At 35.3% G+C, this 23,492-nt stretch overlaps 5 protein-coding genes, 2 long non-coding RNA genes and 1 other non-coding gene across 11 annotated transcripts; 4 read left to right on the forward strand and 4 right to left on the reverse strand.

Annotated features, from left to right (window-relative positions):
• Window positions 1-2,822: 2,822 nt before the first annotated feature.
• LOC9325179 (ACT domain-containing protein ACR3) lies at window positions 2,823-5,932 on the forward strand. 3 transcript variants are annotated; one of them, XM_021034963.1, is made up of 7 exons: window positions 2,823-2,866; window positions 3,810-3,929; window positions 4,003-4,048; window positions 4,119-4,233; window positions 4,323-4,390; window positions 4,492-5,211; window positions 5,297-5,930. In XM_021034963.1, the coding sequence occupies exons 2-7, from the start codon at window positions 3,859-3,861 to the stop codon at window positions 5,633-5,635; spliced, it is 1,359 nt and encodes a 452-aa protein (XP_020890622.1). In that variant the 5' UTR covers window positions 2,823-2,866; window positions 3,810-3,858; the 3' UTR covers window positions 5,636-5,930. The 3 variants fall into 3 exon arrangements, with proteins under 3 accessions (XP_020890622.1, XP_020890621.1, XP_020890620.1); XM_021034962.1 differs by lacking the exon at window positions 2,823-2,866 and adding an exon at window positions 3,333-3,726; XM_021034961.1 differs by lacking the exon at window positions 2,823-2,866 and having other exon boundaries at window positions 3,333-3,929; window positions 5,297-5,932.
• A 36-nt stretch (window positions 5,933-5,968) lies between these two features.
• Window positions 5,969-7,291, reverse strand: LOC110230835. Its single transcript, XR_002333981.1, has 2 exons — window positions 7,223-7,291; window positions 5,969-6,142 (listed from the first exon to the last, which is right to left on the reverse strand). It is a non-coding gene; the product is annotated as an uncharacterized LOC110230835 (long non-coding RNA).
• Window positions 7,292-7,617: 326 nt separating this feature from the next.
• On the forward strand, window positions 7,618-8,734 carry LOC110230836. Its single transcript, XR_002333982.1, has 2 exons — window positions 7,618-7,683; window positions 7,922-8,734. It is a non-coding gene; the product is annotated as an uncharacterized LOC110230836 (long non-coding RNA).
• Window positions 8,735-10,756: 2,022 nt separating this feature from the next.
• Window positions 10,757-13,328, forward strand: LOC9323729 (F-box protein SKP2B). 2 transcript variants are annotated; one of them, XM_021034508.1, is made up of 5 exons: window positions 10,757-11,016; window positions 11,477-11,715; window positions 12,098-12,446; window positions 12,536-12,677; window positions 12,760-13,328. In XM_021034508.1, the coding sequence occupies exons 2-5, from the start codon at window positions 11,498-11,500 to the stop codon at window positions 13,140-13,142; spliced, it is 1,092 nt and encodes a 363-aa protein (XP_020890167.1). In that variant the 5' UTR covers window positions 10,757-11,016; window positions 11,477-11,497; the 3' UTR covers window positions 13,143-13,328. The 2 variants fall into 2 exon arrangements, with proteins under 2 accessions (XP_020890167.1, XP_020890166.1); XM_021034507.1 differs by lacking the exon at window positions 10,757-11,016 and having other exon boundaries at window positions 11,095-11,715.
• A 90-nt stretch (window positions 13,329-13,418) lies between these two features.
• On the forward strand, window positions 13,419-15,634 carry LOC9323730 (putative pentatricopeptide repeat-containing protein At1g77010, mitochondrial). Its single transcript, XM_002887620.2, has one exon. It carries the CDS (start codon window positions 13,468-13,470, stop codon window positions 15,493-15,495), a length of 2,028 nt encoding a protein of 675 aa, XP_002887666.1. The 5' UTR covers window positions 13,419-13,467; the 3' UTR covers window positions 15,496-15,634.
• Window positions 15,590-18,170, reverse strand: LOC9323731 (chaperone protein dnaJ 10). Its single transcript, XM_002889070.2, has 9 exons — window positions 17,515-18,170; window positions 17,366-17,425; window positions 17,194-17,276; window positions 16,942-17,095; window positions 16,721-16,850; window positions 16,301-16,638; window positions 16,141-16,221; window positions 15,930-16,055; window positions 15,590-15,840 (listed from the first exon to the last, which is right to left on the reverse strand). Exons 1-9 carry the CDS (start codon window positions 17,599-17,601, stop codon window positions 15,760-15,762), a joined length of 1,140 nt encoding a protein of 379 aa, XP_002889116.1. The 5' UTR covers window positions 17,602-18,170; the 3' UTR covers window positions 15,590-15,759.
• A 100-nt stretch (window positions 18,171-18,270) lies between these two features.
• On the reverse strand, window positions 18,271-18,342 carry TRNAQ-UUG. Its single transcript has one exon. It is a non-coding gene; the product is annotated as a tRNA-Gln (tRNA).
• Window positions 18,343-18,490: 148 nt separating this feature from the next.
• On the reverse strand, window positions 18,491-22,372 carry LOC9325180 (putative DEAD-box ATP-dependent RNA helicase 29). Its single transcript, XM_002889071.2, has 11 exons — window positions 21,884-22,372; window positions 20,632-21,793; window positions 20,450-20,507; window positions 20,164-20,277; window positions 20,023-20,074; window positions 19,811-19,887; window positions 19,632-19,684; window positions 19,426-19,507; window positions 19,286-19,342; window positions 19,072-19,201; window positions 18,491-18,986 (listed from the first exon to the last, which is right to left on the reverse strand). The coding sequence occupies exons 1-11, from the start codon at window positions 22,257-22,259 to the stop codon at window positions 18,643-18,645; spliced, it is 2,505 nt and encodes an 834-aa protein (XP_002889117.1). The 5' UTR covers window positions 22,260-22,372; the 3' UTR covers window positions 18,491-18,642.
• Between the last annotated feature and the right edge of the window lie 1,120 nt (window positions 22,373-23,492).

Genomic DNA, 23,492 nt, shown 5'->3' on the forward strand with positions numbered 1-23,492 from the left:
TATGACAGATGTCAGATGGAGAGAGTTGCAGTTACTTATAAAATGACTTGTGAATGATTAGATAAGGATATAAGACAAAATGATGGTGTAGTTTAGCAAAATAAAGAAATTAATGGATCATTGGCTGGGATAATTTTGGAGAAATGAAATAAAGAGAGAAAGAGAGTGACGTCGTAAGAATGTGGGGGAGGTAAAGAGATTAGGGAAAAGATACCGAATCTTCTCTTGGTTTTGCGACTTGGCTGGTTCCAATTATTTTTCACACCCACTACAAATCGTAATATTTTAGGGAAATAATTTCAAGCTATATTGTACATTGCGATATTTATATGATTCAAATTTTGATTAAATTTTTTTAATGATTTTGAATATATATATATATATATATATTCTTATAACTCATGGTAAATTTCTACGCCTATGAAGAAGTCAGAACTAATTCTTGGGAAGAGGAAATTCTACCGGTAGAGTTTCTACAAATTTTCAAATGGACAGTAAATAATAGACCTATATCTATGTGGCCAAATAATAAAGCTGAGCAACTATGTGTATAGGAAAAATCGATTCCTGAACTAAACCAACATGACGACTTTTCTACCAGACTAGAACCACTAGTACACCACTTCTAGGTACACCTTGAAATTTATGCAAGAATTTTTGTATTGTCATCAAACGGTTGAATTTAAAGTGTTATATATATATATATATATATATATATATATATATATATATATATATATATATATATAACTTCACTTTTCTCGTGTTCAAGTACTAGGTCGCCGACCTTCTGCATGAATAACATGTCTCGTAAGTTTAGAGTGGTTACGTTACTCAAAACACGTTATCAAAAAAAAAAGCAAGTTTAGTAAGTTAAAATAATTCATTAATTGTATTGTCCGAAGAAACACGCGTGTTACAGTATTTCAGAATCGACCATGATCAGAAGTTTTCTAGATGATATCGACATGAAATGTCAGTCTATAGAAAATTTTGTGTGGATGTACATGAATCAATGATAACTAATAGAAAAAATGTTTACGAACAGTCGTACTCGTTCTATATAATGTTTTCCTATAGATAAATGATAAAATACTTATACCAAAACAAAATAAAAATTAATGATAAACTACAAAACATTAGCATGTAGGATTTTGTAAAGTTATGTTTTATGAATACTTTAGTTTTTTTAAAACAAAATCTGTGCTTTCACATTAAAAGGAAATCATTTAAACCGGTTAGATTAGATGTATAAAAAGAAACCGTTAGCAGTGATAACTGATGACTTATATATATACTTTGCTATTTTGACCGTTACTTGTCATTGTTTTACGTTTAATCTTATCACCAAACTGTTTTTAACCCCATTGTAAAAAAACAATTGACGACAACTAAACCAATAATAATATACGTGTTACAAACTTAAAAGAAGAAACAGCATCGTGGAAGATAGTTCATTTGCAGAGTGGCTATTTTGTAATTTATGAATTTTTCCATGTCCTCGATCAACTAGGCGACAAAAAGGACCGCCCGTACTACCTCGTGAGATCCAAACGCTTCTACTTTCACGCGCCTTTACTACTCACGCGCTCTTTGCACTAAAATATTTAATTTGTCACAATTGTACATTCGTGCGCCAGGATTCTACGCAGAGAAATGTCGTCAGGTCGTAGATTATTGAAGGTATTCATCAAGATCATGAAGAAGAAAGTGTAATATATCGTATATCTACTAAAGATCGACATAAATTATCAGTTGTAGAATCGTCTATGTAACAGTTCTCATAATTTACAATTAATAATAAATCTAGACGGAAAAAAAAATTAACTGTACATAACTACTTTAACCAAATCGGTCTGGTTTGATAGATCCAAATCATTTTATACAAATCGATCTTTTAGGCAAACCACAATGCAAATAGCTAAATGGAGAGTAGAGGACACGCGCTATAAAGAATGTGTGTGTGGGAGTGGGAATAGTTCGTATTAACACCACCACTAATTATAATGTTCGCTTCGTCATATCTGACTAATTACTGATTTAATTATATAAGGTTTTATTTTTTTATTTTTATTTTTTTCAGCAAGGTTTTATTATATTTAGTTTTAGTCAGTGTTCTAAAAAGCGGTCTAAGCGGTTGCCTAGGCCTCGACTAGGCGCTAGGCTCTCATGCGACGTCTAGATAACCGCCTTGACCGCCTAAAATTATATAGAACTTGTTTAATGTATTTTTTCAATTTCAATTAGAGTTTTATATATATAGTTATAAATATTTATATATTGTTTAATATAAATATAAATAAATGTCTTATTTAGTTTTTGTTTATAATTTCGTAATTTTTAGTTTTATATATATATTTTAAATAACTTTTATATATAATATCATATTTATAATGTTTTATATTATAAACGTCTAAACCGCCTTAAAAATCGCCTAGGCTCCGATTAGGCGTTCTAGGCGCTAGGCACTGGGTCACCGCCCGCTTAGTACCTAGCGCTTTCTTGAACACTGGTTTTAGTTAAATTAAAAAAAAAGTTTGTTGTCATACTATTACCACTAGATTCCTATTAAAACCTCTGACACAGAAAGAAGGGTTTCAATCTCATTAAAGAGAAAAGAAACGATTAGAGAAAGAGAAGAGCTACACTTCTTTTTCTTTTATTTTTGTGGATACTTCTTCTTCTTCTGTGTCTCTCTGGTCTGTCTCTGTGTAATCTCTGTTTCTTTTTGTTTGAAGATGTAAAGATTATTAATTGTTTTCTCTTTCCATATTTATCGATCTCTTTGTTTTCTCCATAAATTCGTCTCTCCTCTTCTCTCTTGCTGACTCCACAAAATTTGAGCTTTTTTTTTGAAGTTCTTGAGGTAACTTTTCTCAGTCTCTTATAGTTTTATTTTGTTTGATTTTGTCAATTTCGAAACTTTGAATTCTGGTTTTTATTGTTTTCATAATTTTTCTGGAGAAAACCCAGAAAGTTGTAAAGATTTTGCTGAATTGAGTATGTTCTATTGAAATTGATTCGACAGATTTTTGAGAACGATGTATGTTTTAAATTCGATTTCGACGCACCATAAATTTTATATATGAAATTGAGATTTTGAAAACAACAGATTTGGTCTCATCTTCTTCAAGTTGTTGTTGATGTGTCTGCTGCCTGCTGCTTAGAGTAGTGTTTGTTGCAAGTTGGCTTATTATTGTCTAATCAGTTATATTATTATTTTATTTTTTAGTGTTTCGATTTGTAACATTTTAGATTCCGTCTTTGACCAATTAAAATCTTTCCTCCATAACGTTTTATTTTATAACGTTTTTTTTCTTTCTTTCATGTTTTTAACTTTGACAGCTACTTCTAAGTTCGTTTTAAGCATCAATTCGTTTATGCAAATAGAGAGAATCTCATGTCATGTCTTAGAAAACAAAATTGCTCAGAAACTATCTTTTTGGTTTTGATTTTAATATTAGTAGGAAGAGATCTTTTAGGAATCTATTCCTCTGTTTTTTTCTTTGGTTGAGAAGGACCAGAGAAACTCTCTTGTTTTGTTTCAGAGAATCTCTGTTTGTGGTCTCTCTTTATGAAATCTTTATCTCTATCTTCTTTCAGATTCTGCTTCTTCTGTCTAGTTACTTAGTGGCCAAGATTCACTTATTTGACTCGGCTGGCAAAATCTATCGAATATCTTATCTTCTTGCAACTTGTTGAGAGACTTAAAGCTCTACTTACTTTGTTTGTTGCTTCTTCTTATCCTTTGTCTTGTTCTTCTGTGTCTTGGTAATGGTATAAATTACTTCTTTTTGGTGAAATTGCAGAACAAGTGAAGAGCTTAATATCCACAAGACTCTCTTGTTTCTTTCTTAAATGGCTAAAGTTTATTGGCCGTATTTCGATCCTGAATATGAGAACTTGAGCACCAGAATCAATCCTCCAAGGTAAAAATCATTATTACATTTCACACCATTGATGCTGTTTCCAAGTAGCTCATACTTTTCTATGTTGTTGCAGTGTCTCTATAGATAACACTAGCTGCAAAGAATGCACTCTTGTCAAGGTAAGCTATCTTCTTTCTCGGATTTCAATCGATTTGATGATTTAACTGAAAATTTGAGGCTTGTGAATAGGTGGACAGTATGAACAAACCTGGAATACTACTGGAAGTTGTGCAAGTCCTGACCGATCTCGATCTCACAATCACCAAAGCATATATCTCTTCTGATGGTGGATGGTTCATGGACGGTAATAATATTGCATATATGTATACATTCATAACAAATTCTTTCATTCCAATGAAGCATCTCACTGATTCTCTTTTCACATCTTTTTAGTATTCCATGTCACTGATCAACAAGGAAACAAGGTTACTGATAGCAAAACCATTGATTACATCGAGAAGGTATATACATAAAAGCAGTTAATATATGTTTAGTTTGTTTAATGTATGCACTTGGTTTGTTATTACATTATATCTGATTCTTGTTTTTTTTCTTTTAAAAGGTTTTAGGACCAAAGGGTCATGCTTCGGCTTCACAAAACACTTGGCCAGGTAAAAGAGTCGGTGTCCATTCATTAGGCGACCACACATCGATTGAGATTATTGCTCGTGATCGTCCTGGTCTATTGTCTGAGGTCTCAGCCATACTAGCAGACCTCAACATCAATGTGGTGGCGGCTGAAGCATGGACTCACAACCGTAGGATCGCGTGTGTCCTCTATGTGAATGATAATGCAACTTCTAGAGCCGTTGATGACCCAGAAAGATTGTCTGCCATGGAAGAACAGCTCAACAATGTGCTGCGTGGGTGTGAACAAGAAGATGAGAAATTTGCTCGGACGAGTCTCTCCATTGGATCAACTCATGTTGATCGAAGGCTTCATCAGATGTTTTTCGCTGATAAAGACTATGAAGCAGTGACCAAGCTTGATGACTTTGCTTCTCGTGGACTCGAGCCCAAAATCACGGTTGAGCATTGCGAAGAGAAAGGTTACTCTGTGATAAACGTGAGCTGCGAGGATCGACCAAAGCTCATGTTTGACATTGTATGCACGCTTACGGATATGCAATACATTGTGTTTCACGCCACGATTTCATCAAGCGGCTCTCATGCTTCTCAGGAATATTTCATTAGACACAAAGACGGTTGCACTCTTGACACAGGAGAGAAAGAGAGAGTTGTCAAATGTCTAGAAGCCGCAATCCATAGACGAGTCAGCGAGGTAAGTAAACATTTTTTATTGGTGCATGTTACTTGCATTAGAAGCAACAATTTCTTAAGTTATTTGTCTGAAAATACTATTATAGGGTTGGAGTTTGGAGCTCTGCGCAAAGGACAGAGTTGGATTACTGTCGGAAGTGACAAGGATTCTGAGAGAGCACGGGCTATCAGTGTCGAGAGCTGGTGTGACAACAGTAGGAGAACAAGCCGTCAATGTTTTCTATGTGAAAGATGCTTCAGGGAATCCAGTGGACGTGAAGACGATTGAGGCTTTACGTGGAGAGATCGGACACAGTATGATGATTGACTTCAAGAATAAAGTTCCGAGCAGAAAAGGGAAAGAAGAAGGTCAAGCCGGAACAGGAGGAGGATGGGCCAAAACCACTTTCTTCTTTGGGAATTTGCTGGAGAAGTTGCTGCCTTGAGAGAAAAGGTAACTATAAATGTGTGGATAAAATGTACCGTAAAATGTGTATTATGTATGATCTAGAGGGCCCTAGTGTGGTGTATGAGTGTATGACTTGGTCAGGGATTTTGGTGGTTTGCCCGAAACTAAACCGAACCAAAACTGGTTTTCGGTTACTTAGTCATAGTAAAATGAACATGTCTATAAAAGAATAATATGCAACTCTTCCTATTGGAAGGCTTGCTTTTGTCTATGTAATATCAATCCTTGTTATGTATTATCTTTGGCCAAATGTGATATTTTCTGTAGTTTAATCTCTTCTTTCCCTTCTATTTTGTAACTTCTTCGAATCTTGAATATCAATATCATTGCAATGAGAAAAATGGAGTATAATCCAATGAATATACAGTATACTTACAAATAGTACACAAGCCTAAAAAAGTGATAAATGGGTGCATCTGCGAATACTTTTGTTATAGTCGAATATGAAAGTAAAATTAAGTAAACGGCTTGATGTTTCCATGTCCTATCGAATAATATTCTTTCTTCAATAACTTTCATGTATTTAAGCAAAATACTTAAAAGTATAAATTAACACTTAAGTTTGAAAACATTTTGTTAAAAAAAACCTTTTGAATGATAAAAAAAAAAAGCTTTTTAGTTAAAGAATAATTTTTTTTTTTAATAAAAGGTTATTTGTAAAAAAATTTTAAGCGTTAAATTTATAATATGTGAAAACATGTTGAACTTAGGACACCACAAAACTTACGGACCAAAAGACGGAATGCTAAGTCCGGTTTGTTTTCAACATATATTAAATTTAACACTTAAGTTTGAAAACATTTTGTTAATAAAAAAATCCTTCGAATGATAAAAAAAAAACTTTTAGTTAAAAATCAATTTTTTTTTATTAAAACCTTATTTGTAAAAAAACCTTAAGCGTTAAATTTACAATACGTGAAAACATGTTGAACTTATGACACCACAAGACTTACGGACCAAAGGACGGGATGCTAAGTCCGGTTTGTTTTCAAAGTATTTTAAATTTAACAATTAAGTTTGAAAACATTTTATTAAATAAAAACCTTTTGAATGATAAAACACCTTATAGTTAAAATCAAAATTTTTTTATTAAAACTTTATTTGTAAAAAAAACTTAAGCGTTAAGTTTACAATACATGAAAACATGTTGAACTTATGACACCGCAAGACTTACGGACCAAAAGACGGGATGCTAAGTCCGGTTTGTTTTCAAAGTATTGTAAATTTAACACTTAAGTTTGAAAACATTTTGGTAATAAAAACCTTTTGAATGATAAAAAAAAATATTTTAGTTAAAATCATTTTTTTTTTACTAAAACCTTATTTGTAAAAAAACCTTAAGCGTTAAATTTAAAATACGTGAAAACATGTTAAACTTATGACACCACAAAACTTATGGACCAAAGGACGGGATGCTAAGTCTGATTGTTTTCAACGTATTTTAAATTTAACAATTAAATTTGAAAACATTTTTGTTAAATAAAAACCTTTTGAATGATTAAAAAAAATGTTTTGTAAAGAAATTAAAATTTTTATTAAAAAAAAGAAATTAGGAAGATGATACCTGGTTGGAATTGGATAGCAAGGAGGGCCCTCACAACAAAGCCCATTGACGCGAGCCTTGAGCCGTTTGTGGACGAAGAAACTCGATGAGTTTTGTATTTTCTTCATCCTCAAAGTAACTCTAAAAACCCATCGAAACCTTCATCGTCAAAGACTGCTCTCTTTCACTGTCTCTCTCCGTCCCTAAACCCATCGAAACTGCTGCTCGTCCTTCGCTTTCACTGTCCCTCTCTCCATGGTAACGAATTACCAATAACACGGGAAATTAGTTAAAAGATCCGACCTGACATCGTTCTCGATTAATTGGAGACAGAAGATGGAGATCAAATCACGAAACCAGATGCTTTTTGAAGAGATCATTGACTTACTTCAATATCGGAATGGAACATCGGCGATCATCGGTTTTTGTTTTCTGTTTGGAAGAAGAAGAGAGATTAGTGAGCGAGTATTTATAAGCAAAAGGTTGACACAAAAACAAAAAGGAAACTTTGACTGATTTCCTTTTTTTTTTTTTTTTTTTTTTTTATTCTGACTAGGTTTACGTTGTTTTCTTTTATGCAATTATGCTTTAAAATTTTTATAACGGTAAAGAAAAGTTTTAAACAACAGTCATATTTCTCCTACTGCGTAATAGTTTATCTAAGGTAAATTATTTATTTGAGTGACTAAACCATTTTATGATACAAATCTTTTGAAACAGAGGATACCCTCCACTGGAGAGGACAGAGCTCAAGCCATGACCTTGGGTGGCTTTCTAATAAGAGTTGCTTGTTCCACGGCATAAGCAATCTCAGTGAGCTCTGATGTGATGATCAAGATGAGAAGAATGCTTCATTACAGTCCCTAATCTCTTACCTTCTTTGAGGCCACTAGTTGTCAAAAACCGCCTTCGGGTATGAACTCCGACGCATTTTTCGTGGCCTAGTCCAGTAGATCATAACCCAAAATAACATCAAGGAGATAAACAGAATCTGAAACTGTCCTATAAATCGCCTAACATAGAGAGACACTAGGCAAAATGGTACACAAATCAAACAACAGTCATATTTTTCTTTATGCATGCGTAAGAATCTATCAAGGTAAAGTATTTGATGTTTCGTTGAGTGACTGTTGATACAGAGCATTCTTGAAACAGAGAATAGACCATTGATTGAAGATTAGGCTAGAAAAATAAACTCTACCATAAGACTGTGTCAGTTAATTTGAACGCATTGCACAAACAGATAGGAAAGCTCGGTTCTAGAAAACTGTGGCACGGATTACAACGCAAAAAGAAATCACGCTTGATCGTGCCAAGTCACGCTTAGATGAAGCTATAAGCTGAAAAATGTTGCACATGTATCATCAAGCCTTTTGATGCCATAGACTCAGTCAATAACTTTTTTCTCAGTTTTTTATACTCGTAGACATAGTGTAAAGCTTTTATGGGTTGATACTACACTAGAGTTTGCAAGCTGATATAACTCATTGTACTCTTTGCATTCGATTAATATACAGCAGAAAACTTCATTGACTTATACGATCCATGGTCTAAAATTTCACCACTCAAGAGTTTTGGGCCTTTATAATCAAATTGGTGCATTGACTTGGGCATGAGAATGGGTCGATTGATTTAGCACAAGCAGTATATAATAAAATGCAACATATATGATCCAATGAATATGTTATGGGAGATCATTGTGTTTCTCTGTAGTTTAATTATGTATTAAACGTAATTATTTTTATTTATGATATACTAATTAAGTCTCTCCTAGTAAAATAAGGTTGAATATAGGCCCTTGAATTTGGGGAGGGCTAATGTAAAGTAGATATGTGACAAAGTGGAAAAGCAATTAAAAGAAAACGGCATGGAGTGCGGCCACGGGTAAGGCTAACAGCTAGCTTTCTCTACATATGCACGACACTAAGAAAAAGTCTAAACGGCTTTGATGTTTCCATGTCCTATCGGCTATCGAATAATATTGTTTCTTCCATAAATTTCATGTATTCAAGCAAAATACTTAAAAGTATAAACTAACTCCTTGCGTGATCTTACAAAAAGAAGAAGAAGTATAAACTCGTTCTAGCACAACAGAACAATCAATCAATACAGTTTATGTTTGAAGAATACAGTTTGTGTATTGTTTGTTTAAAATCAAACTAATATATATCTTCGTTGCCTTTCAAATCTTCTATGAAATTTTTATATATTCCGTGAGGATGCAAACGACACAAGCCGTCGAATTGTTGTTATCTTTTTCTTTTCTTCAAGATATGACAGATTTAGATTGAATTATTTTCTGTTGACATGTCGAAAGAATCAAAACTATGATTGATTCATTAAAACATCCTTTATAAAATTAGTTACCATATGTTCTTTTTGTTTACTGTTTACCATATGTTTATCTTTACAAATTACAAATGGATGATGCTAAACTTATGGTTAAACATATATAGAGTAATCAAAACCGTAAGATAACTTAAATAACAGTAAAAGTGATACATTGAAAAATGATAACTACTTTATTATCATCAGGATTCGGTTAAAAACTTGTTTAATAACATCACTTCTACTAATTATAATAGAACTAATCAAATCTTGGGTTTTAGGAATTAGGATGATATAGGGAGGTGGAGGAATGAAGAAGATTTGGTGGGAAGTTGCCCCATTAGAGCAAAAAACGTGCCCACCAACTCAAAGGCCTCATTAGCATTTTTGTGCATTTTTACCGGTTGCGTTTTTTCTTCTGTTTTTTGATATAGATAATTCTCATAATTTGTTTTAATTCAAGGTGCATTTATTTCTTGGCTATTACATCTGCAATTCTTGTCTTCTTCATGAAATAGGTTTCTTTTATTTGACACAAGATAAAATATCTTCGAAACTAGTAAATAGTAGTAAAAGAAGAAGAAATTTATAGGTTTCAGTCTTTCAGAGAAAGTTCAGAAAGTACTCATAGAGAGCTATACTTTTTACAATGTAGATTCGTCTTTTGTCTAACGTTTTTATGTAAGATTTGAAACGTCATTTTATAAGTTCCTAATTCACTCTTTTTTTTTTTTTTGTCGTTTTTCTACTTGTTTAGAACGATAACATAATATTTGATTTGTTTTGCACTGTCTTCTAAGTTGTAAATTTGTAATTGATTTATGAACTGGGTTTATACAAACAAAGAACTAATTTTACACTCCGACAAAAATCCCTAAAGTCCTACAATTACATATCCATCACAACATCATTTAGAGTAACGAAAATTCAGATAATAATACAATATTTTAATTAATTAAACGAGCAACGTATGATATGAGAAAAGGTTATTTTCTAATTAAATTAAATAGTGATATATCTTTGGACGTTATCCCTTGACCTGTAAACGCTCCTGAGAAATGTGGAGTTTAATTACATTATGCGACTCAACAGCTTCGGATTTCCAATCACATATGTAAGTAAAGTTCTCGACCATTTTTTAATTCCGTTACGTACATTATTAGTTTAACCTATTCTAATAAAAAAAATTCGTGTGATTATGAAAATAAATAAATACAGAAGAGTCGAATTTGGAATTTAATTTGTAATTAGTACTGTTTTCTCCTGTCAATTTCAGACACGTGGCAGATCACGTGTCATATAGTCATTACCCGTACGTTTACTCTTTGCCTTTTATCTCCTTTATGATTTGTTTTCTATCTTACTCGTGAATCGTTAATTCGTTATCAACGAGCTTAAAAGCTTAAAGAAATTAACGGATTAGTAATAATAATTCGACCGAAGAGAAACCCAGAAAGAAAGAGGCACCGAAGAACACTAATTCTGAGGTATGATCCGAAAAAAAGTTCCAAAGTTTTTATCTTTTATTTTATCTTTTGTGAGCAAATAAATCTTCTGGTCCTACGCTAGTCAATGGACATTCTCCGTAATTTTCGTCTCTTTTTTTTTAGAGATTGTAATTACTACTATAAAGTAAATTTCTCCAACTTTCTGGAAAAATCCATCCAGCAAAAGAAAAGAATTATTGGTTTATTGATTAAAAATCTCCAGTTCAAAATTAAGCACTAATTATGGGTTTTTGTTTATTGATGTCCAAAAAAAGGTTACACATAGAGACATTAATGTTTGCTGCGTTTTAGTTTAGTTTAAGAGTTTAAGACCATATCTCAATCCTTATTTCCCTACATTTGTCGTCTTTTGATGTCCTAAACTCAGAGATATTTATCTATCCCCTCTCTCTCTCTCTCTCTCTCATTCTCTTATTTACTTTTGATCTTGTGGTGTTAGAATCAAAGAGACCGCTTAAAGATGGTGAGTGAAGGAGCAACAAGAAAGGAACTTAACCTATGCTTCGAGAAGATGAAGATGGAAGGAATCGTGATCTCTGAGTGGAAAGATATCCCTGTGGAGCTTCTTATGAGGATCCTAAACCTTGTTGATGATCGGACGGTGATCATTGCTTCTTGTATTTGTAGTGGTTGGAGAGATGCTATTTCCCTTGGCCTCACTCGTCTCTCCCTCTCTTGGTATGTCTCTATCTTCTTCTTCTTCTTCTTCTTCTTCTTCTTCTTCTTCTTCTTCTTCTTCTTATGTCTCTGTTTCATTCTTTATTTGATAGAGTTATGATGTTTGAATTAGAGAAGATACTTATATGTGAAAAAAGTGTTTCGGGGTTTGAATAAAGATTGAGCCTTTTTAGCTATCTTCATCAATTGATGGATGATAAATTGCTGAGATCATGCCTGGTGATTGAAAGAGTCAAAACTTTTTTTTTGATTTGATCAGATTTTGTTATGAGGACAGTTCCTTGGTGATGGTTGATGATGGATCACAATTTGTGTTTATATGTTCCCAAAAACTAGGAGGAGGATTTTGATTTTTTGTGTTTACTTGTTGTTTGTTCTTTAGGTGCAAGAAGAATATGAACAGTTTGGTTCTTTCTCTTGCTCCCAAATTCGTTAAGCTTCAGACTTTAGTACTGCGACAAGACAAACCGCAGCTTGAGGACAGCGCGGTGGAAGCCATAGCAAATCACTGTCATGAGCTACAAGATTTGGACTTAAGCAAAAGCTTGAAACTTACTGACCATTCCCTATATTCTCTGGCTCGTGGTTGTACTAACCTCACTAAACTCAACCTTAGTGCCTGCACTTCGTTCAGCGACACTGCTCTCGCGCATTTGACAAGATTTTGCAGGAAGCTCAAAATTCTGAATCTTTGTGGTTGTGTTGAAGCTGTATCTGACAATACATTGCAGGTGCCTTTTAAAGATTCAACTCTCCAATATCATTCGCCTTATATGTTCTTTGTATCGATAACCAATCAATTCTTCATCCGATTGTGCAGGCTATTGGAGAAAACTGCAATCAGTTGCAGTCACTAAACTTAGGATGGTGTGAGAATATAAGTGATGATGGAGTTATGAGTTTAGCTTATGGTTGTCCTGATTTAAGAACCCTTGATCTTTGTGGTTGTGTTCTAATTACAGGTAAACCTCGTAAAGTTTAAGGCTTTACGAAACCAAATCAGAGTTTTTTTTTCCTCTTTAAAACCATTTTTTGTTGTGGCAGATGAGAGTGTTGTGGCTTTGGCGAATCGGTGTATACACTTGAGGTCATTGGGATTATACTACTGCAGAAACATTACCGACAGAGCGATGTACTCTTTAGCTCAGAGCGGAGTAAAGAACAAACACGAGATGTGGCGAACGGTAAAGAAAGGCAAATTCGATGAAGAAGGACTAAGAAGCCTTAACATTAGCCAATGCACTTACCTAACACCTTCAGCGGTTCAAGCGGTCTGCGATACATTCCCTGCACTCCACACTTGCTCAGGCAGGCATTCTCTTGTCATGAGCGGTTGTCTTAATCTACAATCTGTTCATTGTGCTTGTATCCTTCAGGCTCACCGGGCTCACCGCACCCACACCGCTTTCCCTCACCCGGCTCATTGAACCGGTGTGTGTGAGCCAGAGTGTCTTCTCTTTGGTATGTGTGTACATACATATAAGCATATGGTCTAAATAAAGCTTCTTTAAGTTTCTTCTTTGTCTTTGATACAATCTCAAGATTTTTAACATTATCTATTATGGAAAATCTTGTAGATTTGCGAAATAATTATTTCTAGCAATTTGTTTTAAGTTTGATCCATCAAAAGAAGATGATGCACAACAATTACGTGCGGAACCGGAACCGGAAATGGTTAAAACCAAACCGGAAATTATTATTATTTAGTCGTAATAACTAATAAGTCTCTTCTATGTATTTTTTCTCCAAGCCATGGAAGTAGATTGTCGTCGTTATTACGTCCGTCTTCTTCAATCATGCAGCAACAGAAATCGCGAAACTTTATGGAGACAAACCAACGGATTGTTCTTGAAGAAGGGTTTTATTAGTTCAATTGTCATTGTTGCTAATCATCTCCTTCAGATATACTCGCGGTCTGGGAAAATGGGAATTGCGCGGAACTTGTTCGACGAAATGCCTGAGAGAAACTATTTCTCGTGGAACACTATGATTGAAGGGTACATGAATTCTGGGGACAAGGGCACGTCTTTGAGGTTTTTTGATATGATGCCAGAAAGAGATGGGTACTCTTGGAATGTGGTTATTTCCGGGTTTGCTAAAGCTGGTGAGCTAAGTGTTGCTAGGAGGTTATTCGATGCCATGCCGGAAAAAGATGTTGTGACGTTGAACTCTCTGCTTCATGGTTATATTCTAAACGGTTATTCTGAGGAAGCTCTGAGGTTGTTTAAAGAATTGAAATTTAGCGCTGATGCTATTACATTGACGACAGTTCTTAAGGCTTGTGCTGAGTTAGAAGCTTTGAAACGTGGGAAGCAGATACATGCTCAGATTCTGATCGGCGGTGTTGAGTGTGACTCGAAAATGAATAGTTCTTTAGTTAATGTGTATGCAAAGTGCGGTGATTTGAGAATGGCAAGCTATATGCTGGAGCAGATTGGGGAACCTGATGACCATTCTCTATCTACCTTAATTTCAGGTTATGCTAATTGTGGGAGAGTGAATGAGTCTAGAAGACTTTTCGATAGGAAAAGTAACAGATGCGTAATTCTATGGAACTCTATGATTTCGGGTTATATTGCCAACAATATGAAATTTGAGGCATTGGTTCTGTTCAATGAGATGAGGAATGAAACCTGGGAAGATTCTCGTACGCTGGCAGCTGTTATAAATGCTTGCATTGGTTTGGGCTTCCTAGAGACTGGTAAACAAATGCATTGTCATGCTTGTAAATTTGGGTTAGTTGACGACATTGTTGTAGCTAGCACTTTGCTTGATATGTACTCCAAGTGTGGAAGCCCAATGGAAGCTTGCAAACTTTTCAGTGAGGTCGAGTCCTATGACACAATCTTACTGAACAGTATGATTAAGGTATATTTCAGCTGCGGAAGAATCGATGATGCAAAACGGGTATTTGAGAGAATTGAAAATAAGAGCTTGATTTCTTGGAACTCAATGACTAACGGATTCAGTCAAAATGGTTGTCCAGTTGAAACTTTAGAGTATTTCAGTCAAATGCACAAGCTGGATTTGCCGACAGATGAGGTTAGCCTCTCTAGTGTCATTAGTGCGTGTGCAAGCATTTCTTCTCTTGGACTCGGTGAGCAGGTTTTTGCGAGGGCAACTATTGTTGGTCTTGACTCTGATCAAATAGTATCATCCTCTCTCATTGATCTATACTGCAAGTGTGGGTCCGTCGAGAATGGCAGGAGAGTATTTGACACAATGGTAAAATCAGATGAAGTACCATGGAACTCGATGATATCAGGTTATGCTACGAATGGTCATGGATTTGAAGCAATTGATTTGTTCAAGAAAATGAGTATTGCTGGTATAAGACCCACTCAGATCACCTTTATGGTTGTTCTAACAGCATGCAATTACTGTGGTTTAGTCGAAGAAGGAAGGTTATTGTTTGAGGCAATGAAGTTGGATCATGGTTTTGTTCCAGATAAAGAGCATTTTTCATGCATGGTTGACCTTTTGGCTCGTGCTGGTTATGTGGAAGAAGCTATAGATCTTGTAGAAGAGATGCCTTTCGATGCGGATGCTAGCATGTGGTCATCTGTTCTAAGAGGATGTGTAGCAAATGGATATAAAGCCATGGGAAAGAAAGTTGCTGAGAAGATTATAGAGCTTGAACCTGAGAACTCAGTTGCTTATGTGCAGTTGTCCGCCATATTCGCAACCTCTGGAGATTGGGAAAGCTCGGCGCTTGTAAGAAAACTGATGAGAGAAAACAATGTGTCAAAGAATCCAGGTTCTAGTTGGGCTGATTGTTGAATACTCTATTTGAGCTTATGATTTGTTAATAACTATAGTTGAGTGTATAGCATAACACCGATAGAAGGAAATTACAACAAAACAGCCTGTAAAATAGTGGAGTTTTTCTTCTTTTTGAAAAAGAAAAAAACTTATTTTAGCAACTTGTTAAGTTTGATCCATCAATTATCATCATTACAAATATTTATAAAGAATTAATAACTTAAGAAGCTGCATCACATTCACATGTGAGACCCATCAATTGCAATGTGAGTGTGGTATTGATCATTTGCCTTTGTATACAATTTCATCATCGTCTACATCAAATGCTGGATTGCAGAGACATCTGAAGAGTCTACCAATCCCCTGTAAAAATGTCAAATCAAGAATCTAAGTTTCTCTTTTTACATTATCACTCATAGAAATGACTTGAACAGTGAGAATTTTTATTTTACCTGAGTGAGCAGAGGAGTTCTGTATGAAAGTGGTTGTGAAGAATCGTCATCACTGCTACTGTCATCATCGTCGCTGTCTTCATCTTCTTTTCTTGATGTTGTACCGTTCCTCGATTGCTTTTCTTGCTGCACAAGCCAACAACAATCTTGAATCAGCGCAAGAAACAAAAACAGATCAGACAATGTGATTATGGGAAATGTTATTGAAAACCTGGAAAATCTTCCCAAGAATCTTGAGAGCCATTGCTCTAGATTTGAGCTCCTCCTTTCTCAAGTTGTTTTCGCGCAAGACCTAAACCAGTTTTAGTCAATAATCATATCTTATGTCTGAGATTTCGAATATAAGCAACAGAAGATCTAAAGAAACTCACCATCTGACACACATGTAACAAAGTCACTTCAATGTCGACAACATTAAGTTTCCACAAAGATCCCATCAGTGTTTCTTTGTTGGTCTGAATATGAGACTCTAACTCATTCGCTGGACTAGCCCCATCTTTCTTTAATCTCCGGTTACTCTCTTCTTGCAGCTGAAGTAACTGAAAAGCTCCTTTAGCTGCACTGATCTGTGATTTCCAAGAATGACCTTTGTTCCTAACCCATTCAGCTACAAATGGAACTCCTAAGTAAAGAGCTCTTTTCCCAAGTTCTTGAGCTGCTTGTCTTGTATATACATATCCAATTGTATGCAACATATCCGCTCCAAAAGCTTCATTCATAAGAAGAATTCAATTCAGAATGCGATGAAATGTACAATTGAAAGAAAGAGAAGGAAGGAAACAAGACAATGCCTGCATCTGATAGTCTCTTGGCTTCAGATTTTGCGCGGCTTATGAATCCTTCTTTGTCTCCATGGACGTATTGACTCAGTAAATCTTTGAGAAACCTTGCGAGGTTTTCTTCTCTTTCTTTCTGAACAGCCTGCAAAAAAAATTAAGAAGGATCTTTTTTTTATGTAAGATCAGATCAAGAAGATGTATATATTAGTTATAACATATGGCTTTTGATTTGCCTTTAGTTTGTCTTGAAAATGATCAGGGGTTTCGATTTCAGAAGCCATTTGAGTGGACGCCATTGATGCAACAGCTAAGTGACCGATATAATCTTTGAATAGTTCACTTCCGAAAAGAAGAGCGAAAACAGCCGTTGGATCAACCATCGTTTCTCTGAGTGATCTCAAAAACAACATTAAAAATTGTCAAATAAAGAAGAGAGAAACACATAATAATGGTTTACTTAAAAAAGAGAGAAAACAGAACATTACTTGGGAGCTGAGAATTTTCCAGTCCGATCATACGCTTCACGATGAACAGGATCACTTAGAACCTGGTAAGCTTCACCAAGAACCTGTCTCGAAGAAGAAAAGAAAACATTTGATTTGACCAAAATCATAACAAAACAAGAAAAATGAATGACGTTAAAAGAATTTAACTTGCCTGAAACTTTTCAGCAGCTAGAGGATCACCTTGATTCTTATCAGGATGAACTTGTCTTGCCTAAAAGATTTAAGTGAGTCAGACCAAAAACAGAGAAAACTCACAGATCTACGAAAACTCTAGAAGATCATAAAGACAACAAAACAAACCTTGATGTAATAAGCCTTGCGAATCTCTTCCTCAGAAGCAGAGGGAGTGACACCAAGAACATCATAGTACACTGTTTCCTTCACCATGATCAGATCAAAAATGTAAAAGGAGTAGGAGAAAAAAAGATGTGATAATTGGGTAGATAAGAAAAGAAAGGTTTGGTTTGGTGTGTGTGAAGCTTTTAGGAGATGTGGGGAAGAAGAAGTTCACAAAAGAGTTCTTTCTTGATCTGCCTGAAGAAGCAAGAGAAAAAAAAAAAAAAAAGAGAGAGAGAAAGATTGGCTTTACAGTGATGATGCACTTTTTTCAATAAACTAATTGCGCCGCTTTTGAGCGGGGGACTACAACAACACTCTCTCTTTTTAACTGTCTTCTTAGTGCTTTTTATCATTCATTTTATGCCCTCTCTTTCTCCTTTTTGCTTATTCTCCATTTCAAAATACTTGTTAGGCAATGATTAGAGATATCCATTAGATCCAACTCGTAACCTGACCCTAAAGAGTTTATAACCCGATCGTGTTAGGACCGGCCTTGATTGCATTAAGCATTATGGATTGTTGAGCGTTGAAGAAGAAATACATATTTCAATTCTTACAAGAGACTGATGCAAAAGAATGTTATTATTATATAGCTATGAATCCTGTTAGATATTTTTACCCAATCTGTTTTATGGCCTTAAATACAACTTAACTTCAAAGGTGAGTCACAGATCACAAAATCACCAACAAAAAGGAAATGGTTTAACATAAAAAGAAAGGTCCTACCGGGAGTCGAACCCAGGTCGCTGGATTCAAAGTCCAGAGTGCTAACCACTACACCATAGAACCCTGTTGTACAACATCTGATGTCATCATAACCTAACATAGAACAACGAATCGTAAGTACAAGTGTCGAGTGTTGAATCGCTTTCTTTTTGTCGTCAACTATCTTTTTTCACGTGTCAATAAACTAATAGTCTAATACACAAAAACAAAATTGGAGAAGACAAAACAAACAAGATTGAAAAGCGTTGCACAAATTTTGAGTAGAGAAGGTTCAGTGAGTGATATAACATTTTGATAAGTAATAGTTGCCTAAGCTCAAAAGTTTTGACGAGTCTTAAGTCGTCCACAGCGTCTTCTTCATGACTATCTTCCTCTCCCACGTTTACCTCCACTTCCTCTTCCTCTTCCTCCTCCTCTCTTACTAGTGCTACTACCACCACGACGACCACCGATATCCCTCCCGCCACTTCTCCCACCTCTATCGCTGCTACTACCAAAATCCCTTCCACCTCCACCACCAAATTCCCTTCTGCCACCACGGCCTCCCCTGGTTCCACCTCTTCCGCCTCTCTTGCTCTGCAGATAAGACACTTTGTTTGCCTTTTGCTGTCTCTCCTTACGCACCTGCTCCAGATCTTTGATCTCTGAACGCACATGCGCGTTAGGCACTGATCCTTGCCGTCTCTTCCCATCTCGGCCTCCTCTACCTGCCAAGTTTTCTCTTTAGACCTATTGATAACTCAAAGGTGGCAAAACGCTGAACTTGTGTGGAAAAAAGCTGTCCAACATTACCTGACATTCGTGTGGTTTCGTCTGCATCACCGCCGTCTCGGCTGAATACTTTCTTGTGAGACCTCTCTTGCCATCTCTTGTATATCCCTGTCTTGTTTGCTTTCACTTTAGCTCCACTCTCTGTCTTTATCTATTTAGTTTCAAGAACCTTAGTTAGCTTAAAGCCTCCCAGAGAATCATCGGATGTTTTTCAAGCAAAAGGCACTTTTACTACCTTTCCACTGGCTGTTACTCGATCTCCATTGTTCAACTTGATGTACTTCTTACTTTTCTGTTACCAAAAACAAATCCAATGTTTTAAAAAGATTAAGATTACTGTTGGGGCAATTGTTATGAAGTAACCTCAAGTCTTACCTTGTCCCAGTGATAATTTGATTGTTGCTGCTTCATCCCTTGTCCATCATCTGCAACTAGATCTAGAACAGCAGCGTCCAACCTACAATCCGAAACCAGTACACGAGGCGTCAATATTTGACAGAAACTTTTATTTTGCAAGATTTAAATGCAATCCCTTGATCCTTCTAGGAATGTCACAAAAAGCACATCAAAAATCTTTTTACCTATTCGATCCAAACCCTTCGTTACCCCTTAGAGACAGCCCTGCCTCTGAATGCTGCGTGCATAAGAGTAATAAAGAGTCAAACTCTGCATCATCTCAATATGATCATAAGCATTGTAGCTTTGACTGCTAATGCGTACTGACACAGAAAAATGCTTTTATTCAATGAAAATAACATACATGATTTACTGGTATGGAGCTGATATAGAAATCATCGTCCTTGAAACTTTCTTGTGCCTTTCTTTTCTTACCGCTTACTGAAATCAATGGAGAGTTTATAAGGTAACAAAAGAAGTGGAAAAACAACCACGCACCACAAACTATTCAAAAGATCAACAATAACAGACTCTGTCACAGAATTATAGAAACAAGAGCGCAAGCAGCATGCATACATTTGCTTCCCTCTATTGTGCCCTCATCAAAAGAAGTTGTAGGTTCAGCTTCCTAAATATCAAAACATTTATGTGAGTGAAACTAATGGCAAAGAAACAAGCACGTGCAACAATATAATATTAGAAACTGCACAAGATTACCATCTCCAAATGATTATTGGAGCTCTTCTGATTCTGCTGATGTCTTGTATTGATGATCTCCTCATGAATGGCTCTTTTCTTCTTCATCACATCAACCCATTGGCCAGCGGGACCCTGCAAAAGAACCAAAACGTTTTGGCTTAGGCTAATTATAAACAAATATCAGAAATATGCAAGTAAACTACCAGCCAAGTAGAAATTTTTGACAAAGATGATATGATCATATTAATAGTATAATAGTCAAACAAATAAAGGAAAGGAAAATAGATAGGAGACACGAGTGTACCTTCACATGTTTGGATTTGGCAACTTCCCCTTCTGCTTCAAGTATGGTCTGCTTGGGCCTAGCACAGATCAGCCATTATTATAATTGATAATGTTGGTGTTAAAGTACATATGGACATACCATCTTGAAGTCTGGCAGTATCAAGGATATAAATATATAAACACGATGATTATACTACTCACCTGAAATTTTTAATTTTCTGGAAAAACGACATAGCCTCTAATTCCCCAGTTTCAATAATGCTTCTGAAGATGGGATGCAAGCCTTCTCGGGGTAAATCCTTTGCTCTCCTAATGGACTCTTTTGACGGTGAGGGTTTTGTTTTTGAATACAAGCGAAAAGCTTTTGTGGATGTTCTTTCAAGGGAATCTAATTCTGCAGATGAATCAATCATTTCTCGGGTTCTGTTAAAGATAAGATCAATGGTTTTCTGTGGGAAACGACCATAGACGGTTACTCCACTATCAATTGCTTGACTAGTTTTGGTCATTACTTCTTCCATGTTCTTCAAGACCTCATCCTCAGTGGGTGCTGGCCTGACCGGTTTTGAGAGGAACAGATGAAGATCCAACATATATGGCACATCCTCAGGTGTAACAAAGGAATATGCAGAACCTGTACGACCAGCCCTGGCAGCTCTTCCCACACGATGAACAAAAATCTTTGGTCTCGGAGGGAAATCCCAGTTAATAACATTATCAAGCAATGGTATGTCAATACCCCTAGCAGCAATATCTGTCACAATCAACAACATAGTCTTCCTCGCTCTGAACCTTGATACATGAATCTTACGCGCATCTTGATCCATATCACCATAACAAACAGATGGCTCAATATTTTCCAACTTAAACAATGAGTTGACAAATTCCACATGATGCTTTGTCGAAACAAATATCAAGGTCTGTTGATCTGAACTTATATGCTCCCTAACCAAGTACAACAATGCAGCATACTTCTCTTCCGGTCGTACAGTCAAAAACGAAAGTCTCAAATCCGGGCTTATCTTGTTCTCAACATCTAAACGAACAAGCTGAGGCTCACGCAAACCAGCCTTTGCAAATTCTGCAAGGGCACTTGGTAAAGTGGCGCTAAAAAGCAAAGTCTGCCTATTCTCACTTAACTGAGTAAGAATCTGATGCAACTGTTCAGCAAAACCCATACCAAAGAGACTATCTGCCTCATCGAAAACCACATACTCAACGGTCCTAAGTGTCATATCATCAACCTCAGACAAAAGATGCATAAGCCTCCCAGGAGTTGCAATAATCACATCAGGTCCCTTTGTCAATTCTTCAAACTGGTCTTCCATACTATCTCCACCAACCAGTAAGGATACACGAAGATCTGACATAATAAACACATCAAAGTTGCTTAATCACTATCCCATTTCATCAACAAAAGAGAAAGTTTTTGAATTGAATTCATTAGACCAACCTGTAAATTTGCCGAGTTCTTTTGTGAACTTCAAAGTCTGCTCAGCTAAATCACGAGTAGGAGACAAGATGAGTGCTCTAACACCTCCCTGAGGAACGTGTTGTTTGAGCTTCTCAAGCATAGGGATGAGAAAAGCTGCGGTTTTACCGGAACCGGTTCGAGCCATAGCGACAACATCGACGCCTGAGAGAATAAGCGGCATCGTCTTCCTCTGGATTGGTGTAGGAACTTTGTAACCCTTTTTCTTGATTGCATTGAAGACATTAGGACCTAGGTTTAGTGACTCAAATCCTCCAGATTTGCCTTTCTTCTTCTGTTTCTCTTTCCGGTGAAGCTCAGTAACCGAGCTCACCAAGAAACCGTTTCCTTCAACCATGGTATGCAGACTTTGGGACTGCAGAGGATCCCTCGAAATTAGGGTTTAAAAGCGAAGAAGATGACTTCGCCGTGATGATGATGATTCAGAGTTTTGTTAGTTTGGATTTTAGGGTTTAAAGATAAGAGACGACACAACAAAAACCCTTTCGCGGGCTTTTATTGGGCCTATACTCAAGGCCCATTATTGAAGCAATGGAGATGATTTACTACGTTTTACATTAATCTATATATATAACGATCTAGTTTTCTCTCCATCTAGAGTGTCCACATAGGCGACACATCAGCGTACACGTCATCATACATTTTTAATAGGTATAAAATGTTACCAAAAAGATTCGAACCCTTTAACCAATACATTTAATAGGTGCATTTCAAACCAAATTGCCATTTAAATCGTTTTGATTGATAACAAAATTTAAATTATATATATGACTTTATAAAACTTCCACTCAATTTATTTATTAAACGAAGAAACATTAAAAAAAATTCACATACTTTTATATTATCATCTTTTAATAAAAGAAAATATTTTTTCATAAACAATAACATTGTTTAATATCAATAAAAAGTAATATAATATAACACACAAAAATATGTGAATAGAAGTTAATATACAAATAGATAATTCAAAAATAGAAGTTAATGAATTAATAAAACACAGCACAAAAATATATAAGATAAAAATATGAATAAAAATTAGAAGCATATAGATAATTGTCAAATACATATAATTTATATATGAGAAGTAGAAAACAAAAAAATATGTTATCACGCTAGAAAGACATTAACCTTTTCAAGAGTTATAAAATATTTAGATTAAAAAAAGTTTATATGATAGTAAACTATAGAATTTAGATTACACGAAATAAGAATATCTATTTTTCAAGAAAAAAGTATGTATCCAAAATCAAGATAAAATATATAAAAAATTGTATAATATATTTAAGGAAAGAATTGTGATTTAAAAGTACAATTAGATACAAGATTTCTTTAAACAATAACGTTAGAGTGCAATGTTTCATGGAAAATGCAATGTATGAGAATAGGAAGAATCCAAATATAAAATTTAATATGTAGGAAAAAGAATATTTTATAATAGACAAGAAAAAATAAAATATAAAAATGAAATAGATAAAGAGAATATAATTTTAATATAAGTTTATAATGAATCAAAAATTTAATCAATTATTTTAACGAAAAGAACGTGAAAAGAGATAAAATGTCGTGAGGT

This window comes from Arabidopsis lyrata, assembly GCF_000004255.2.
Source record: "Arabidopsis lyrata subsp. lyrata unplaced genomic scaffold ARALYscaffold_2, whole genome shotgun sequence".
Lineage (NCBI taxonomy): Eukaryota > Viridiplantae > Streptophyta > Magnoliopsida > Brassicales > Brassicaceae > Arabidopsis > Arabidopsis lyrata.

What these genes read in the sequence shown, in the direction of transcription:
- LOC9325180 (XM_002889071.2), bottom strand. Translation starts at nt 22,259, where the DNA reads ATGGTTGAAGGAAACGGTTTCTTGGTGAGCTCGGTTACTGAGCTTCAC. An exon ending in GCTCCATACCAGTAAATCAT is followed by an intron (nt 19,685 to 19,810) that starts GTATGTTATTTT and finishes TTATGCACGCAG; the next exon opens with CATTCAGAGGCAGGGCTGTC. An exon ending in GAAGGGTTTGGATCGAATAG is followed by an intron (nt 19,508 to 19,631) that starts GTAAAAAGATTT and finishes TTCGGATTGTAG; the next exon opens with GTTGGACGCTGCTGTTCTAG.
- LOC9325179 (XM_021034963.1), top strand. Translation starts at nt 3,859, where the DNA reads ATGGCTAAAGTTTATTGGCCGTATTTCGATCCTGAATATGAGAACTTG. An exon ending in TGGTGGATGGTTCATGGACG is followed by an intron (nt 4,234 to 4,322) that starts GTAATAATATTG and finishes ACATCTTTTTAG; the next exon opens with TATTCCATGTCACTGATCAA. An exon ending in TCCATAGACGAGTCAGCGAG is followed by an intron (nt 5,212 to 5,296) that starts GTAAGTAAACAT and finishes ATACTATTATAG; the next exon opens with GGTTGGAGTTTGGAGCTCTG.
- LOC9323730 (XM_002887620.2), top strand. Translation starts at nt 13,468, where the DNA reads ATGGAAGTAGATTGTCGTCGTTATTACGTCCGTCTTCTTCAATCATGC.
- LOC9323729 (XM_021034508.1), top strand. Translation starts at nt 11,498, where the DNA reads ATGGTGAGTGAAGGAGCAACAAGAAAGGAACTTAACCTATGCTTCGAG. An exon ending in ACTCGTCTCTCCCTCTCTTG is followed by an intron (nt 11,716 to 12,097) that starts GTATGTCTCTAT and finishes TTTGTTCTTTAG; the next exon opens with GTGCAAGAAGAATATGAACA. An exon ending in TATCTGACAATACATTGCAG is followed by an intron (nt 12,447 to 12,535) that starts GTGCCTTTTAAA and finishes CCGATTGTGCAG; the next exon opens with GCTATTGGAGAAAACTGCAA.
- LOC9323731 (XM_002889070.2), bottom strand. Translation starts at nt 17,601, where the DNA reads ATGGTGAAGGAAACAGTGTACTATGATGTTCTTGGTGTCACTCCCTCT. An exon ending in GCAAGGCTTATTACATCAAG is followed by an intron (nt 17,426 to 17,514) that starts GTTTGTTTTGTT and finishes TAAATCTTTTAG; the next exon opens with GCAAGACAAGTTCATCCTGA. An exon ending in TGTTACATGTGTGTCAGATG is followed by an intron (nt 16,222 to 16,300) that starts GTGAGTTTCTTT and finishes AAACTGGTTTAG; the next exon opens with GTCTTGCGCGAAAACAACTT.